This window comes from Helianthus annuus, chromosome 5 (assembly GCF_002127325.2).
Source record: "Helianthus annuus cultivar XRQ/B chromosome 5, HanXRQr2.0-SUNRISE, whole genome shotgun sequence".
Classification (NCBI taxonomy): Eukaryota; Viridiplantae; Streptophyta; class Magnoliopsida; order Asterales; family Asteraceae; genus Helianthus; species Helianthus annuus.
In genome coordinates, this window is record NC_035437.2 from 32328127 (window position 1) to 32346039 (window position 17913).

The 17913-nt window shown below is 37.6% G+C and overlaps 1 protein-coding gene across 1 annotated transcript; it reads left to right on the forward strand.

Moving 5' to 3' along the window:
* Positions 1-1364: 1364 nt before the first annotated feature.
* On the forward strand, positions 1365-17633 carry LOC110943094 (glutathione S-transferase T3-like). Its single transcript, XM_035989870.1, has 3 exons — positions 1365-1653; positions 1928-2619; positions 17613-17633. Exons 1-3 carry the CDS (start codon positions 1365-1367, stop codon positions 17631-17633), a joined length of 1002 nt encoding a protein of 333 aa, XP_035845763.1.
* The last annotated feature ends 280 nt before the right edge of the window (positions 17634-17913 follow it).

Sequence of the window (17913 nt, forward strand, 5' to 3'; positions counted from 1 at the left end):
CGTATCTACACGGATGAAATCATTTGTCGTCATGGTATCCCCATTGACATCATCTCTGATCGTGATGGTCGCTTTACGTCTCGTCTTTGGCAAACTTTTCAATCCGCTATGGGTACTCTTCTTAACCTTAGCACCGATTTTCATCCTCAGTTTGACAGTCAAACCAAGCGTACAATCCAAAATCTAGAGGATATGCTTCGTTCATGCGTAATCGATTTTGGTGGCAACTGGGATATGCACTTACCTTTGATCAAATTCTCATACAACAACAGTTATCACACTAGTATTCAAATGGCACCTTTCAAGGCATTGTATGGTCATAAGTGTCGTTCACCTATTTGTTGGCACGAGATCGAAAAAGCTCAAATCACCAGTCCCGAGCTTATACAAGAGACAACGGAGAAGATTTTACAGGTTCGAGACAACTTGTTGAAAGCAAGAAGCCAACAGAAGAGTTTCGCTAACAAGCGTCGCAAACCTTTGGAATTCGAAGTATGTGACTTTGTACTTCTCAAGGTATCCCCTTGGAATGGCGTAGTTCGTTTTGGTAAGAAAGGAAAACTCGCTCCTTGCTACGTAGGTCCTTTCAAGATTCTCAAAAGGATTGGCAAGGTAGCGTATCGACTGGACCTACCTGAAGAACTCAACAACGTTCATCCTGTCTTCCACGTCTCAAATCTGAAAAAGTGTCTAGTTGAAGAAGGACTTCAAGTTCCACTCGAAGATCTTCAAATCAACGAAACTTTTCACTTCGTGGAGAAACTTGTCGAGATCATGGACCGAGGAGTCAAGCAATTAAGGTGCAGTCGAATTCCTATCGTGAAGGTTCGATGGGAAGGAAAAAGTGGCGCTGAGTTTACTTGGGAACTCGAAAGTGATATGAAGACTAAGACAGTGTGTAGTGGGGCGCTATGCCCCCACATAGCGCAGGAAAGCGCCCAAGAACACCACCACGAAGGGCGGTATGGCCCAAAAATTTTGAGAAGCGCGATGTGGATAGCGGCGTTATTTGAAAGATTTTGTTTGTTTTTTACCGTTGTAAAACGGTCATTAATGTAAAAAAAATTCAATTATTTTCAAACTTTCCTTTAAATAATACCCCCTTTTCTATATTTTTAAATCAACACACACTCAAACACTCTTTCTCTCTACCATTTTTTTAGAAATCCTTAAATTTTTTATACAATGCATCCATTCAACCGTGGCTTCATTCCTTCCCAATCAAGTGCGGACCCAAACCAAAGTGGTAATCCTACTCGCCCCGTGTCGCCGGTTCCCACTCGACCCAACCCTTTCGGCTCCGATTTTCTCGATTACAATCAACAAAATCTCGGGTTCATGAATCTTTTGAACCAACCGCTATCATGGGACCCGAATCTCTACGGGTGGAACCCGAATCAAAACACCGATGGAATGGGGTCGTCTCAAGTGTTCGGGTCGGCTCAAGCTTTCGGCTCCCCACTACACGAACCCGATGTTGTTCCGGAAACACAACCCGAAGTAGCGGAGACGCAAAAAAGGAAAAGGAAAACGGCCACATAAAAAGAAAGCGGAAACCACCACCCGAGCGAAAAAATGTGATATTGTGGGAGTCCAATGAGGAGTATGCGTTAACCCGCGCTTGGATCGATGTGTCGGAGGACCCGGTTATAGGTATACTTTTTAAATTTCTTTATTTTTTTCTGTTTTTTCGTTTTTTTTTTGTGTTTTTTTGTGTTTTTTCTGTTTTTTCTGTTTTTTTTTTTTCTGTTTTTTGCAGTTTTTTATTTATTTTTCAGTTTATATATTCTGTTTTTAATTGTTTTATGTTTTTATTTATTTTCAGTTTTTTTAATTAATTTTCAGTTTTTATTTATTTTTAGTTTTTTAATTTATTTTCTTTTTTTATTTTTTTAAATTTTAGACTAACATTATATCTTTTTTGTAGCAAACAATCAAAGTAAAACCGTTTTTTGGGCCCGAATACGAGATCTTATTTTCGATCTCATGGGTAAAGGAGACGAATACCGCCCGCCAGACTCTATATCGGGCAAGTGGACCGATATAAACAAAAAATGCACGAACTTTCAAACCGTGTACCAACGCACTTTTGCCGGATGGAAAAGTGGAAGCAAGGACGAAGACATTACGCAAGCGGCATTGGTCGAGTATACGGATGCTAATGGCCATTTCCCGTATCTAAGGTGTTGGCAAATCCTTCGCCATAGCCCCAAATGGGCCAACATCTCTACTCCGAGTGGTCGGTCGGGAAATAAACGGCCGTCAAAGAGGTCCAAAACAAACGAGTCGGGTGAACCCGAAACGCCAACCTCCGACGCTCGAAACACCGAGGTGAACGAGGATATTCCGGATGATGAGCCGGTGGAAGAGCTATCAAGACCGCCCGGAAGAAGTAGGCGGGCGAAAAAGCCCGAGTCGTCGTCGATGTCTATGAGAACGGATTTGAGTAACGCATTTTCGGAGATAAACAAGCGACTTCAAGACATACACGAACTCGGTACTAAACGTATGGAGGAGAACCGCGAAGTTACGGAGATTATGCGGGATAGACAATGGGCTCAAGACTTTGAGTTCTACTCGAAACCGCACGACCACTTAACGGGAAAAGCTTTGAAAATGGTGTTGGCACAAAAGGAGCGGATTGAAAAAAAAAATATAACCTTTGATTGTGTAATTTTTTTTTATTCTAGTTTAATGTTTTTTTTTATTCTAGTTTAATGTTTTTTTTATTTTACTGTACTCTTTTTTTTTATTTAATGAAATTTATATACTATTAATTTGAAACATTTGTATGCAAGTTTGGTTGTAAGTTGTGCTTAAATACTTGTACCTTAATCAAATATAGGTTGTAAGTTGTGCTTAAGTGGTTGTACCTTAATCAAATAATAATGGTTTCATTACCTTACCAAATTTATATACTATTAATATTAATTTGAAACATTTGTGTGCAAGTTTGGTTGTAAGTTGTGCTTAAATACTTGTACCTTAATCAAATATAGGTTGTAAGTTGTGCTTAAGTGGTTGTACCTTAATCAAATAATAATGGTTTCATTACCTTACCAAATTTAATATGTTTTGTATGCATGTATGGTTGTAAATTGTACTTAAGTGGTTGTACCCTGATTAAATAATGGTTTCATTATCTTACCATATTCAATCGGTTTGATCCATTCAAATTTGTTTTGTTTTATTTGTAAATTATTATTATTTATAATAATCTAATTAATTTAGCCAAAATCTTGTATAAATATAATTTGCAACATATTGATGCAATGGTTGTTGTAATGTATGGATTATGGTTTGTATAGTGGTAATGATATATATTATATATAGATTACGATGAACCTGTCAAACAGGAAAAAATAGACGCGGGTTCATTGTAACGCGCGAGTCCTAGATCAACTTAGTTATTTTATTTTATGTTTTACGTTTCGGTTTAATTTCTTCGCATTAACGCCGCAACTTCAGTGTCGGTGGTCGCAGACAGTAGTGTGGCATTAGTGCTCGCCCCCGCCGCAACGCGGGGGGTGTTTAATACTAGTTAATTTTAATTTTAAAAAAACTTAGAAATTAATTCAAAATGAAAATTAAAATAATGAGTAATGATGACAAAGGGGCTTTATGACTACGGCCTCAACTTGCATAACGCCCCATAAAGCCCCGTGGTGACATGGCAAGCCACATGTCGCATAACGCCCCCAAAGGGGCCTTATGACTACGGATGGCCTAAGTATCCGCATCTATTCTTTGCATCTTCCTAAATTTCGGGACAAAATTTCCTAAAGGAGGGGAGACTGTAACGCCTCGCTTTTCGCAACTTTCCATTTTTAGAAAGATTGTAATGTAGTTCTATTTTCAGAAACTCGTTTCCTATGTAATCATATCTTATTTCGAATCATTGTAAATCTAAGACTTGGATCATAATAGAATTGATCTTTTATGTGAAATATACATCGTTTATACATGTTTATACATTGATACATACTTACGTTCATGGTTGTAAAACAAGGTTTCCAAGGCCGAATACTCTCCGAGTAGTCGCTACAAGGCAGGCTGCCAAGGCGACTTTCTTTGACTCCGCCTAATTACTCGGAGTCGGTCAAATGCGGTCAACCTCAGCCAGAATTGGATCTAGTAGGTCAACTCGGGCCTAGTTTGACTTAAATAATAACATAACATAATTTCTACGCCTACCATATTAAAGAATATTAAAGAATGAATATCATTTTCACATATTTTGTTATAAATATTAGTAAATTTGTGTTATTTGACATATATTTATTCTCTAAAAAGTAATTTCTTTATAATTTAACATGTCCGAGTACTCCCCGAGTACTCTCCGCGTAGACCGAGTACTCTCAACTCCCCGGTCGACCGACTAGGGAGCGCCTAGCGACTTTGCAACCATGCTTACGTTTGATACATGATTCATGATTCTCCTAAACGTAGATTTAACTCGCAAACAACTATCGTGTATTCGTAATTTTAAGCTTTCCATACATTCAAACGCTTGGTTATTCGATTATAAGACTAAGTTATATGTTTTTAGTTGATTAAAAATAAATCATACATACTTGTTACATTTGATATTTTACACACACTTATTTAATCACATATTTGGCAATTAAAAACATGTTCCTTATACAAACTAGACCTTGTAACATGTTAGATTATACATTAAACATCATGTAACATATTAATAAGCTACAAATAACCATCTTAAATGTTGAAACAAAAAAATAAGAAAAAGGTAAATAGCTTGCAGCCGCAAGCTGTTAGAGGGGGGTTTGGTTTGTTTTTAATTGCTAATCTCCCAACTACTTGTAATTAAGACACAACCAACTTAACCCTAGTTGCCCAGCTATAAATATAACACTTCCCCATCCTTGTTTTCACCTTACAAACACTCTAAACCTCTCAAAAGACTCCCTAAATGCAGCTTACTTTCAGCAAGTTTCAGCAGAAACATTATGAGTTCTAAGTGAGTTCTAACTCACTTCTTCTACTATTTTCTTCTCATTTCTTCTTCTAAAGCACTTGGATAACCTCTAGGAAGGTTTTCACAAGTTTGCTTGGGCAAACTAAGGTGAAACCTCACCATATTTGAGGTCCAATGTGCATAAAACTTTCTGCTTGTTTTTAACTTTTTATTTCTTCATGTTTTTGATAGAAACTTGGTGGAATCTTGTTCCCACCAAGCTCACAACTTAGTCTATGGTTGTGGGTTTGTGTTGAGGTAATTTCCATCAAAGTTTTGGCTTCAAACACCAATTTTAGTTCTGTTTATACATGGTATTCGAATGATGAAAACAAGCACAAGATATCGTCTTCTATATGATGAACTTGTGACTTGTGAAGTGTGAACAAATGGAAGCCTTGGCTTTCCAAACTAAGTTCCACTCCTTCATTTGAACCTTGTGTATGAACACTCTTGTGACTTACTAGAATCAAAGTACCTTAGCCCCATCTAGCCCTCCTCACTTAGTTCATTCTTTCAATGATGTGTGGGCACACCCGGGTTGTAGTGTACTTGGTCACTTAAGCATTGTTAGATAGGTTTATTTTCTTGTTATTCATGACCCTCCGAACCATCTTCATGGTGGTTTGTGTAGTGGTGAATCATATATGAGGTTTCAACCTCCATGTTTGACAATACATGATACTACATGATATTCTTGTTTGGACATAGTTTAGGCTATTATTATTGTTATAACTATATAAGTATATAAACTAAATAAAACATGGCTGAATTTGTGATGATAATCAAGTCATAATTGTTCGTCATAAACTTAGGCTAATATATCTAAGATTCTAAGTTACTTGTTATGATTCCAATGGGCAATTTGGGACCCATAAAACCACTTAATATGGTGTCATAAACGAGCTCTTAGAACTAGATATTATTTTTGTATACATACTTTTGATACTTTAAATTCCAAGTCCAAACCTTCCTTTCCAATTCCATAGACTTACACACCTTGTTTCCCCGTGTAGGGTGACTTGGTGATTTCAACCTCAACAAACAACTCTTCACAGGATTATCAAGTTTGAAGCTTGCAAAACCGTGAGTACACTTGACCCATTTTTGTTTTACACAATTTTGGGTGCAACATGTTAGCTTATTAAAATCACAACACTTAAACTTTATCTTTATGCATAAACAATATGATAGATGCATGCATACGTTATACTTGATACGTCTATCTATGTTAGTTTGTTTTGTGATTGAACTTGTCATTAACTTCGATCAAGCCTACCCTTAACATGTATAGCGCTATAGGAGTAACGCACCACCTGTGAACGTTGGGTTATGTTAAGAATCTTTTACTTGCGTGAATTTTGGTTTGACTTGTTTATCACATGCTAGATTTACGCTAATCTTGACTAACATAGTTTGCCATGTGGATTCGTTTAAACATTTTTATACTTATGCTATTTACTTAAACTTGTGTACTCGCCAATACTTTTTGTGTTGAACTATACTTTTTAACATGTTGCATGTTGATGATGTTGATTATGATGAAATCTAGTAGGAACGACACTAGAAACACATCTTCAAATTACTAGTCATTTTTGTTTAACTGGTTGTATTTTGTCTTTCGATGTTATAATTTGAATTTCTTATGATGTACCTGACAATTATTATTATGAAATGAAATCGGTTTTGAATTAACCTATTGTCACATAATATTATGAAGTCTTTGAGCAATCTCGTCCGTCTCACTATGATGTTTCCGCCGTTGGTTGGGGTGTGGCAGATTGGTCCTCGGGCTTTGCAATACCCTGTTTGGCAAATTTGGGGCAGTTGTTCTTAATGTGGCCCTTGTCGCCACAAACGTAACACACGACATTCTTAAGTCCCTACAATCCAAGGACTTATGACCTGATCTCTTGCATATACCACAGGGCTTCACCTGCTGGTCTGGACGACACTGTCCTGAATGCCGTTTGTTGCAGGTCTTGCACACAGGTCTCTCGTTAGACCTTTGTTGGTTCTCCTTCAAGCCGAACATCCCTTTCTTCGACTTCTGGGAGTTATCATCTTCCCGTTTCCTTTTCCCGTCGGTCTCAGTTTTGACCTACTTTCGCCTCACTTCGTCTTGAGTGAGTGAAAGGGATAGGTGCACAACAGACCTATATGTGGTAGGCCTTGAAGCCTTCACCATGCCTTTTATCTCACGCACTAGCCCACCGATAAACCGCGCAATGCGCTTAGACTCAGGCGTGATCAGATAAGGAACTAGCCTGGATAATGAGTTGAAGTCAGACACACACTTCCGACAATCTAAGTTCTTCATATTGAGAGTCAGAAAATCTGACTCCGCCGTTTCCACCTCATGTGGTGGACAGTAAGTCTCCTTTATGAGGTCGACAAACTTGGACCATTACAGATTATACAGGAGTATCTTCCCTGTTGATTGTATCATTGCCTTCCACCAGGTTAGGGCATCGCCCTTAAATGATTGGGAGACGTACTTCCCAACATCTTTATCAGTACAACTGCTGATATCCACCACAGTCTCCATCTCGTCTAGCCACTTCGTGGCATCAATAGCCCCTTTCTCTCCATTAAAATCATGAGGTATGCACGACACAAAGTATTTATACGTGCACCCGTCCTTAGAGGAACGGGACTTCTCCTTAAAATTTCGCTTTGGCTCACTCTTCACAGTTGAAGAATAGTGTGAGCTTTCCTTGCAGGCAGATGAATGTGGAATACAATGGGGCTTGGAATGAGCAGAACTCGATCCCTTAAAGTTAGCTATGAAATTATTCGTAGCCTTACTGACTTGTGTATAACAACCCTAAAATAATCCGACACCCTAAAAATATTTAGAATGCCCCAATATGTTCTAAAATACACCCCGTATACGCAAACGGGCCCCGAATACCTTTATTTTTATTAAAATTAGTCCTTGGCGGGCCGCGAAGACCACCCCTTGGTCTTACGCGGGCCGCGACAGTTAGGCCACCAGGAGAAACCTGGTGCTGCCACGTGTCCACCACTTGTCGAACCTAGATTGTTGATCGGACAAGGCTACGCTGTAGACCCCCTAGGTCACGGGCCGCATAGCCTTTGGCTACAGCCATCGCGGGCCGCGAGGGAAGTCGAAAAGTCGCTATAAATTGAGGCCTCCAGCCTCAGTTTCAATTCGTTCATCTCTCGATCTCTCTCTCAAATTTCTACGTAGTATACTTTATACTCGGGTAAAATACCCCCCTAAATAACGAAGTTCCGCCTCGTTGTAAGTATTATAACCCCAGTTACGTATTAGATACGCTGCCCGATTGATCCAGGGTTCCGTAATGGCTGTCGAGGTTCTACCCGACGTAGTCGTTGGAATGCCGTCTCGGGGAGGGTATTACTAATGTAAATATTGGGTTATTATACTAACGCGTGTGCATTTGTGTAATTTATAGATAATCACCAGGAAATCCTTAAGGAAAACCCTAAGACAGCAATGTGAGTAATCTCCTTTTTGTAAACCTTTTTGCAAACTATTTTACAAAACCTTTATTTATTTAAATTATAATTAGCAGTGATTGAGTCTTTGTAATTCTTCAATTACTACCGGTATGTTGGGGTTTTGTATACAAAATGTGAAACACGTTACCAATGGACAACGAGATAGCCAATGTGTAATATGACCCATTAGTCAGGATTGACAGTACTGAATGAGTAATTGTGTAGATGTAAACATTGTAATCGCTCTCAATACTGTGAATTAATAAAACTCTTCTTGATTAAACTGGGATTCACTCACCAGTATTTCCCACTGACAAAATGTTTTTAAACGCGTTTCAGGTAACAAAATGTGAAAGCCAAATAGAAGCCAGCTGGACAGCACTGAAGGCTTGGAAAAGTAGCTATAAAAGTTATCTAAATAAAGAAGATGTTTTATTTCAATAAAATAGGGTCCATCCCTATAAATCAGTTTGTAATGATAAAAACTTGGGTTTTATCCCAATATACTTATTAATATAAAATGTGGTGTTTTACTCTGATAAAATATTTCCTAACTACGATCCTGATGTAATTTTTGGTGCCAAATTGAAAAACACCGATACTACCAATACTGATTCTCGCGGCCGCCCGTTACCGGGACAGATAGGGGGCGGGGGTTGTGACAGAAGCTACTATCAGAGCTAAGCCACTGATTCAGCCACAGAAGTGTTCTGCTTACACCAAGATATTATTCAATATGTTAGGAAATAAATTACGGAACTACGTGCATATTTGTATTTTATTGTTGTGTGTTATTTGACTATTTGTTAGTTTATAGTATGAGCGACCAAGGACCTTCCGACACCTGCCGTCAGTTGTCCAGCTCACCTAGGAGCGAAGGCACCTCTTCACAGCCTCCCCTCTCAGGGTATTCAGCTGACAATGAAGATGGGATATTCGTGTTTAAGGCTCAGTCTGGAGAGCCATTCCCTCCTAAAAAGAGAGGATGGTTCGGTAGGGGAGCTCGTGAACGTAGGAAGAGAATGAAAAAGTTACAACAACATCGTGCTGTAGCAGCCGCCAAGAGAGAAACAGATGCCCACACACTGGATATGCTCAATAGGAGTCTAGCAAACTTTCATGTTCTAGCAACCACAGCTGCAGACCCTAACCTAGAGCAACTTATAGCACCCTAACCCTTACCACTATTTCCCACTCAGCCAATGGAAATTGAAAACAATCAAGAAAATCAAATCCCAATGCCTGATTTCAACCCAGATGAGATACCTAGAGTACCAGCACCTAATCCCTTAGACCCAGACTACGACCCGTGGTTAGATGACAATAGGGATTACCAACAATGCTACCCAATACCAGAAGACGAACCCATGCCAAATCTAGCAGCCTACCCAGGTTTGGACCCTCTAGATCCCTACTATAATAGCGATCAATACATTAGGGAAATTCTAGAGAATCTATACCCGTACCAGGAGCCCATGCCCCAATTCCCAAACCCAGTACCAACACCTGCACCCCCAATGAGTGCAGAGAATGTGCAAGAACTCCGAACCTTTGGTGAGGAGATTTTGGAAGGTAGTGACAGGATGAGACAGATCAGAGAACGACTCGTCTGGAAGTATGACGAGCGTAATATGGAGTTCTGGATGAACCCATATCCGTGATGGTGATAGTAGTAATAATAATAAAATCATAATATATATAATATGTGTGTATGTTTGAAAAAAAAATCTAGATAATAGCTACGGATGCCTACTAGTATTGTAATTTTAATTTTAGTTGTATTGTAAAATATATGGATGCATACTATATAAGAAAGAGTAAGTCGCAATGTTCGACGATTTTGATCAATATGCGTGTTGTGTGATTGATTGTGTTAAATATTATTTTGTGATATTAATAACTGGCAAATGTTTAAAATTCAGATGGACAACGAAGTGAACCAGGAAAACCAGAATGACAATAACCCGAATAACGATAACCCAAACAATGATAATAATGGGAACCAAGTGGATAACAGTGCCATTCAACACATAGTGGCACAAGGAATAATTGATGCAATGCCATATATTATCAAAACGGTTAAGGAAGCGGAAAATAAAAGTAACCATAGCAGTAAACGACCCACTGAACCGGAACACAGCGTAAACAATGGACCCATACTTCAAGTGCCCATTCCCAAAAGAAGAAGAACCATATCTTAGGGTTGTTCTTATAAAGAATTCAGGTATTGTAAACCAATGGAATTCTCAGGCAATGAAGGGGTCGTTGCAGCTCTACGCTGGATAGAAAAGACTGAGGCAGTCTTAAAAATAAGCAAGTGTGCGGAAGAAGATAAGATAATGTTTGCTTCCAATCTGTTTAAGAACTCAGCCTTAGAATGGTGGAACACTATCCTCCAGTTTAGGGGAAGTGACAGGGTTTACAATATGGAATGGGAGGAATTTAAGAACATGGTGGAAAGAAAATTATGTCCTCCCAATGAAAAAGAACAGATAGCAAATAAGTTCTTAAACCTTAGGATGACTGGAGTGGATAGTAAGGGTTATACTATGTTATTCTTTGAATATGCTAGAATAGTACCAACCCTTGCATCACCTGAACCTGTATTAATCTCCCGTTATATATGGGGATTAATCAGTGAGATTAGGCATGTAGTCAAGGCAGCTAGACCTCAAAACTATAGAAGAAGCTGTAGAACTAGCAAACACCATGACATATGAGTTTGTGCGTACATGAGAAGAGGATCAAAGGAAGAACCTAGCTCAAAGGCTTACCCAAGAATTTCGCGCTGGAAATTCCAACCGTGGGAAAAATATAGGTTCTACCTCTGCACCTTATTGCAAGTATTGCAAAAGGAAGCATTCCGGAAGATACTCCATATATTGCAACTTCTGCAAAATATCTGGACACAAGGAAGAAGACTGCATGAAGAAACCTAACAACAGGATATGCTATAACTGTGGAGAACAAGGCCACATCAAGCCAAACTGTCTGAAACTAGCTCCAGCCATGAACAACAAGACTACTAAAAATGCTAGGGCATTTGTTTTGACCGCAGAAGAAGCTAAGATGATTCCGGACGTGATAGCCGGTACGTTTTTAGTTAATAATGTTTTTGCTAAAGTATTATTTGACTCTGGTGCGAACCAAAGTTTTATTAATACATCATTTTGCAAACTTCTCAATCAACCATTAACTTAACTCCCACAAGAATGTCTAGTAGAGACAGCAAATGGAGAAACCATTAAGATTTCTTAAATCTTGCATGGAGCAAGAATAGAAATTTTAAATCAAATGTTTATTTCAAACCTTTATCCAATGAATCTGGCAAGATTTGATGTTGTATTAGGAATGGATTGGTTAATAGCCAATAAAGCCAGTATTCTATGTGATCAAAAGTCGATCCAAGTCAATTCACCAAAGGGTGAAAAGATCATAATTAAAGGAGATAAGCCCTCTAGATCCACAAAATTCATCTCCGTGAGGAAAACAACAAGTTATATAAGAAAAGGGTCTTTAGTGTATTTGATTTTCTTAATCACTAACACTAAAGGAAAAGAATTAAAAGATATTCTAGTAGTATCTCAGTTTCCAGATGTATTTCTTAGAAGAATTACCAGGACCACCGCCAGATAGAGAAGTTGAATTCAGGATTCATCTACTACCAGGAACAGCACCAATTGCCAAAGCACCTTACCGTTTGGCACCCGCAGAAATGTAGGAACTGAAGAAACAATTAGACGAATTGTTGGAGAAAGGATTCATACAACCAAGTTTATCGCCATGAGGAGCACCGATTTTATTCGTTAAAAAGAAAGACGGTTCAATGCGTATGTCCATTGACTACCATGAATTGAACAAAGTCAGGATTAAAAATCGGTATCCATTAACAAGAATCGATGATTTGTTTGATCAATTGCAAGGAGCTCGATTTTTCTCAAAAATCGATTTACGGTTAGGATATCATCAATTAAAGGTACAGGAATAGGACATTCCTAAAACCGATTTTAGAACAAGGTACAGCCATTATGAATTTACTGTCATGCCATTTGGTTTAACCAATGCCCCAACTGCATTTATGGACATCATGAACCGAATATGTAAGCCATACTGGATAAATTCATAAATGTCTTTATAGATGGTATTCTCATTTACTCTAAGAGTAAAGAGGAACATGCAAAGTATTTGCACACACTTCTAAGTTTATTGAGAAAAGAAAAACTTTATGCAAAATTTTCGAAGTGTGAATTCTGGTTAGAACATGTACAGTTTCTTGGACATCTAGTTAATCATGAAGGAATTCATTTGGATCCCACCAAGATCGATGCAATTACCAAATGGAAAACCCCTGAGTCACCAACCGAAGTTAGAAGTTTCTTAGGATTGGCCGGTTATTATAGAAGATTTATTCGAGATTTTTCTAGAATAGTCATTCCCTTAACTAAGCTAACCTGTAAATCTATTAAGTTTGAATGGGGACCAAAACAAGAAGAAGCCTTTAGAATTCTTAAGCAAAGATTAATCAACGCATCTATACTAGCGTTACCAGAAGGGTCTGAAGACTTTGTAGTCTATTGTGACGCTTCTAAGTTAGGTTATGGATGTGTGTTAATGCAACGACAAAAGGTTATAGCCTACGCCTCTATACAACTTAAGAATCATGAAGAGAATTATTCAACCCATGATCTAGAATTGGGAGCCATAATTTTTTATCTGAAAATTTGGAGACATTACCTTTACGGTAGTAAGTTTACCATTTTCACCGATCATAAGAGTTTAAGGTATGTTTTTGGGCAAAAGGAGTTGAATATGAGACAAAGACGCTGGATGGAAATACTTAGTGATTATGATTGTAATATCGAGTATAATGCAGGAAAGGCAAATGTAGTGGCTGATGCTTTAAGTCGAAAGTAACATGAAAAGCCAAAAAGAGTGTGTTCTCTTAAATTAAATCTACAGATAGATTTAAATGAACAGATTAGAAAAGCACAAGAATCAGTAATCAAGGATGATACTGAAAAATCAAAAGGAATGATTAGGGAATTAGAACAAGGAATAGATGGAATTTGGAGATTCCATAAGAAAAGAATGTGGATACCTAAATCAGGAAACCTACGCCACCGCATATTAGAAGAAGCCCATAAGTCTAAGTATACAATGCATCCTGGAAATGATAAAATGTATCAGGATTTAAAAAAGAATTTTTGGTGGATAGAAATGAAAAAGGATATAGCAGCTTAAGTTTCTACGTGTTTAACCTGTTCCCAAGTCAAAGCTGAACACCAAAAACCCTCAGGTTTGTTGCAGCAGTTAGAGATGCCAGTATGGAAATGGGAATTGATAACAATGGATTTTGTTACCAAATTACCCAAAACAAGGAAAGGTAATGATACAATCTGGGTGATTGTAGACAGACTAACTAAGTCAGCTTATTTTCTACCAATGAAGGAAACTTTCAGTATGGAACAATTAGCTAAGTTGTATGTAAATGAAATAGTTTCATTACATGGAATTCCTTTATCAATTGTTTCTGACAGAGACAGCCGTTTTACCTCTCATTTTTGGACAAGTTTCCAAAAAGCAATGGGAACCAAGTTGAATCTAAGCACCCTTTATCATCCTCAAACGGACGGACAAAGCAAAATGAGAATTCACACTATGGAGGATATGCTTAGAGCTTGTGTAATTGATTTCGGAGGTAATTGGGACGATCACTTACCATTAATAGAATTTTCTTATAATAACAATTATCACACAAGTATCAATCCGCACCATTCGAAGCACTTTATGGACGAAATTGCTGAACCCCAGTCTGTTGGGCAGAAATTGGAGAAAAGCAACTATCCGGACCTGAGATAGTACAAGAAACAACCGATAAAATCATTCAAGTCAAGGAACGACTGAAAGCAGCACGTGACCGACAAAAGAGCTATGCTGATAACAGACGAAAGCCATTGGAATTTCATGTAGGTGACAAGGTGTTATTGAAAGTCTCTCCTTGGAAAGGAGTGGTAAGATTCATCAAAAGGGGAAAGCTAAGCCCCAGGTATGTTGGACCTTTTTAAATTATTAGAAGAATAGGACCTGTAGCCTATCAGCTACAACTGCCAGAGGAAATGGCAGGAATACATGATGTATTTCATGTATCTAATCTCAAAAAGTGCTTAGCTGATGAATCACTGGTAATACCTCTTAAGGATATAGAGGTAAATGAGCAGTTAAAATTTGTGGAAAGGCCTCTACTGATTGAAGACTGGAAAGTTAAGAACCTCAAGCACAAGAGATTAGTTCTGGTCAATGTAGGATCGTTTTGGGACCCAAACGAGTCGATCAGAAGAGGTCTTCACCAATACAAAAGGTGGAAACAGATGTATCAGTGTTATTTCAGCTGAATTGCACGAGAAATCACTTTAAACTGTCTTTTGATTGATATTACATCGATTACAATGCTGTAGACACTTCGACAGAGCTTGGCCGTCGGAACTAATTTCGTTCCAAATGAAATGGCACTGAGGGAATTTATAGATGAGCTAATTCCGCATGAACTGTCCAAGCGAAATCTAATTTCGCACGAAATTAACTCAAACGAAATCATGGTTCAAGCAAAATTATAATTTCGTGCGGAATTACCTAATTTTGTATGAAATGACCAAAGTGTCATTTCATGCGAAATTACCTATAAAACCATTTCTCGATTTTCATGCCCTGATCTAACTATTACAATACAAGACTCGATACAAGACGAAGTCGACAGATGTATGCACCAACAGACTCCCCCTCCGATGTTGACGAGTCTTTAGTGTCGAGTCTTCGGTTGTCAAACCTTCAGTCTTTATCAGTCTGCTCGCTCTCTTCAAAAGTTCTCCGTTGTAAGTATCCTCAATCAATCTCTTTCTCTTCTTCTCTTATCTTCACAGGATCTACACCACAACCTGGCTTTTGATCAGATCTCTTGATAGACTTCAGACTCCCCCTTTCGATAAACCGGGATCGCAGTCTGGAATTCTTCTCAGGTATTGGAACCTGGCTATTTTCAACCTTCAAACCTGCACATTCTCTACCATAAACATAAGTTTCACAAATTTAAATTTTGCAAATTTAGAAACCACTTGCAGGTATCATTCAAAAATGATTTAATCTTTGATGACCACTTGTAAACATAACTTCTTCACACACTCTTTCCCAAACCTGTTCATCATGTTTAGCACTTGGAATTTTGAAAATCATCTCTTCACTATCAGTTATCGAAAATCTTTTTGAATTTTTAAAAATTTTATGCTAAAACACACTAAAATCTTTTTGGATTTTTGAATTTAATAGAATGCAATAAAGAAATATTTACAGACACAATTTTTGTGAGTATGTGTAAGAGGATCATATCAGTTTTTGAGACAAATCACTAACACCGTTAAGCTTTAAACATTTTCAGTTCTAAACAATTCACCTAGATTGTCAGTATACTGGTCCACTTAAATTTTCACACAAAGTTCAACTGTTTCAAGATACGAGATTAATGTTTTAAGAACTTGAAGTTATTCGAGTGTCCCACTTCTTGAATATACTCCCGTATCCAGATCCCAATATTCAGTCTTACAGGTGAATATACCTAGATGATATCTGTAAGGGGGTAAATGCGAAACCGTGAGAGCTCAGGCTAGAACTTCCGTTCGTACAAAGAGATAACGGCTCGACTTTAGGTGTGTTCCCTTTAGAGAATCTTTTCTTCAATAGCACATGATTAGCATTTTGCAATGTTTCATCATTTTTATGCTGAGCGTGATGCTTTTATTTAAAGCAAGCGAAAAGTATTATACGAGGACCAGGTCATTGCTTCCGCAAAATCAAAAGTCCCGGGATAATACCCCAGATATCACTAAGTATAAAGACCTAGTATCTCAGAAAGAGGGATCTTTCAAACAAGATTTCAGGGGTTACCTATATATCTGAGAGATGTTCCCCAAGAGATAAGTAAGTATTTGAATTTAGGTTTATATCTCAAAAACATTTTACTAAATGTGCAAAAACCTACTGACACATCCGCAGTGAGATCGTTTATCACATTTTTGACTTTCCATTTCTTTAGCGTGTTGTGATAGCCCAGTGATGTACTATCATTTCCTCTTTTTCACAACAAAACTCATTTTTGAATTTTTCGATGTTTTTGGCTTTTTCAAATTTTTCTAATGTTTTTGGATTTTCTGAAATTCTTACTCCCCATAAAATTCAAAAACACATTAAGAAAATTAAAAACAAACTGTACAAGTAAAATGACAACTATTGTGAATTGCTTTAATTCGCCATCCACTTGACTTAAAACAATCAGAACTCCCCCTTACAACAAACATTTTCCCATTATAATTTCAAAACTCTTAAATTTATTTTAATCAAAATGGTTTTTCCGGAAAACAAGTTTTGTTGATTTTACCACTTGTAAAGTTGGGGTTCAATTCATCACTTTGTTTTTCAAACACTTGAATGAAAAGTTAAATCAAGTTCAACTTAATGACCTTGATTAAGCACTTGTAGGTGACAACCCACTTTTCTACCACTTGTATGTATACTCAAACAAACATATTCAAGAATGATGCCGATTCCTGCTCCACGATTACCAACTTGGGAGCTCCGGCAAGTCCAGAGTTTTATTCATGATAGGTTCTATCCCAGATGCTAACTCGGGATGAACCATCTCCATCTGATTTCTTCGATTTTTTCTCATAAAATTCTTTAACCCCTTTCACCTTCCCATCAATCATTTTTCCAAACATGTTTTGAACAGTAGGGTTAAAGACTTTTTCAACATCAAATTCTTTCTTTTCAGGAAAGAATTGATTTGAAATTTCAACTTTGCCAATTTTTGATTTTAAATTCTCAGCCCGCAATGGTGGAAAATTTGCATCATCTAAAGGCGGTATTGAGTTCTCTTCATTTACAACAACTTGTGGCTCCCCTGATTTTGTGGAATCAGATTCATCGCCAGAACTATCATTTGAATTCTTAATAACCCACTTTTGGTTATTAAGTTTTTCCTTTCTTTTGCAAACACTTTTCGAACATTCTCCAACCTCAAAAGTTGAATTTTCAAAAATTTTGAATCTTTTGGTTGGAAATTCGTTTTTCTCAACAACTTTCCTTTTAAGTTTTTCAGAGACTTCCTGTTTTGATTTGATTGCCATTGAACAATTCCTGGCAATGTGACCAACTGTTTTGCATTGAAAACAGGTTCTTGTCTCCTTCTTCTGCTGAGCAACACCTTTCTTCATTTCCTCTTGCTTCTTTGCAAGGAATTCTTTGTTGGTTTGCTTTCTGAACACTTGCTCTTTTTCTGCCTCTGATGATTTTCCTGAAACAAAAACAGTTTTTGGTTTATAAGTTTTCTCATTTTTATAATTTTTCGATGGAATAAAACCTAATCCTTTCTTTTTGAAATTACCATTATGATTTGGTTT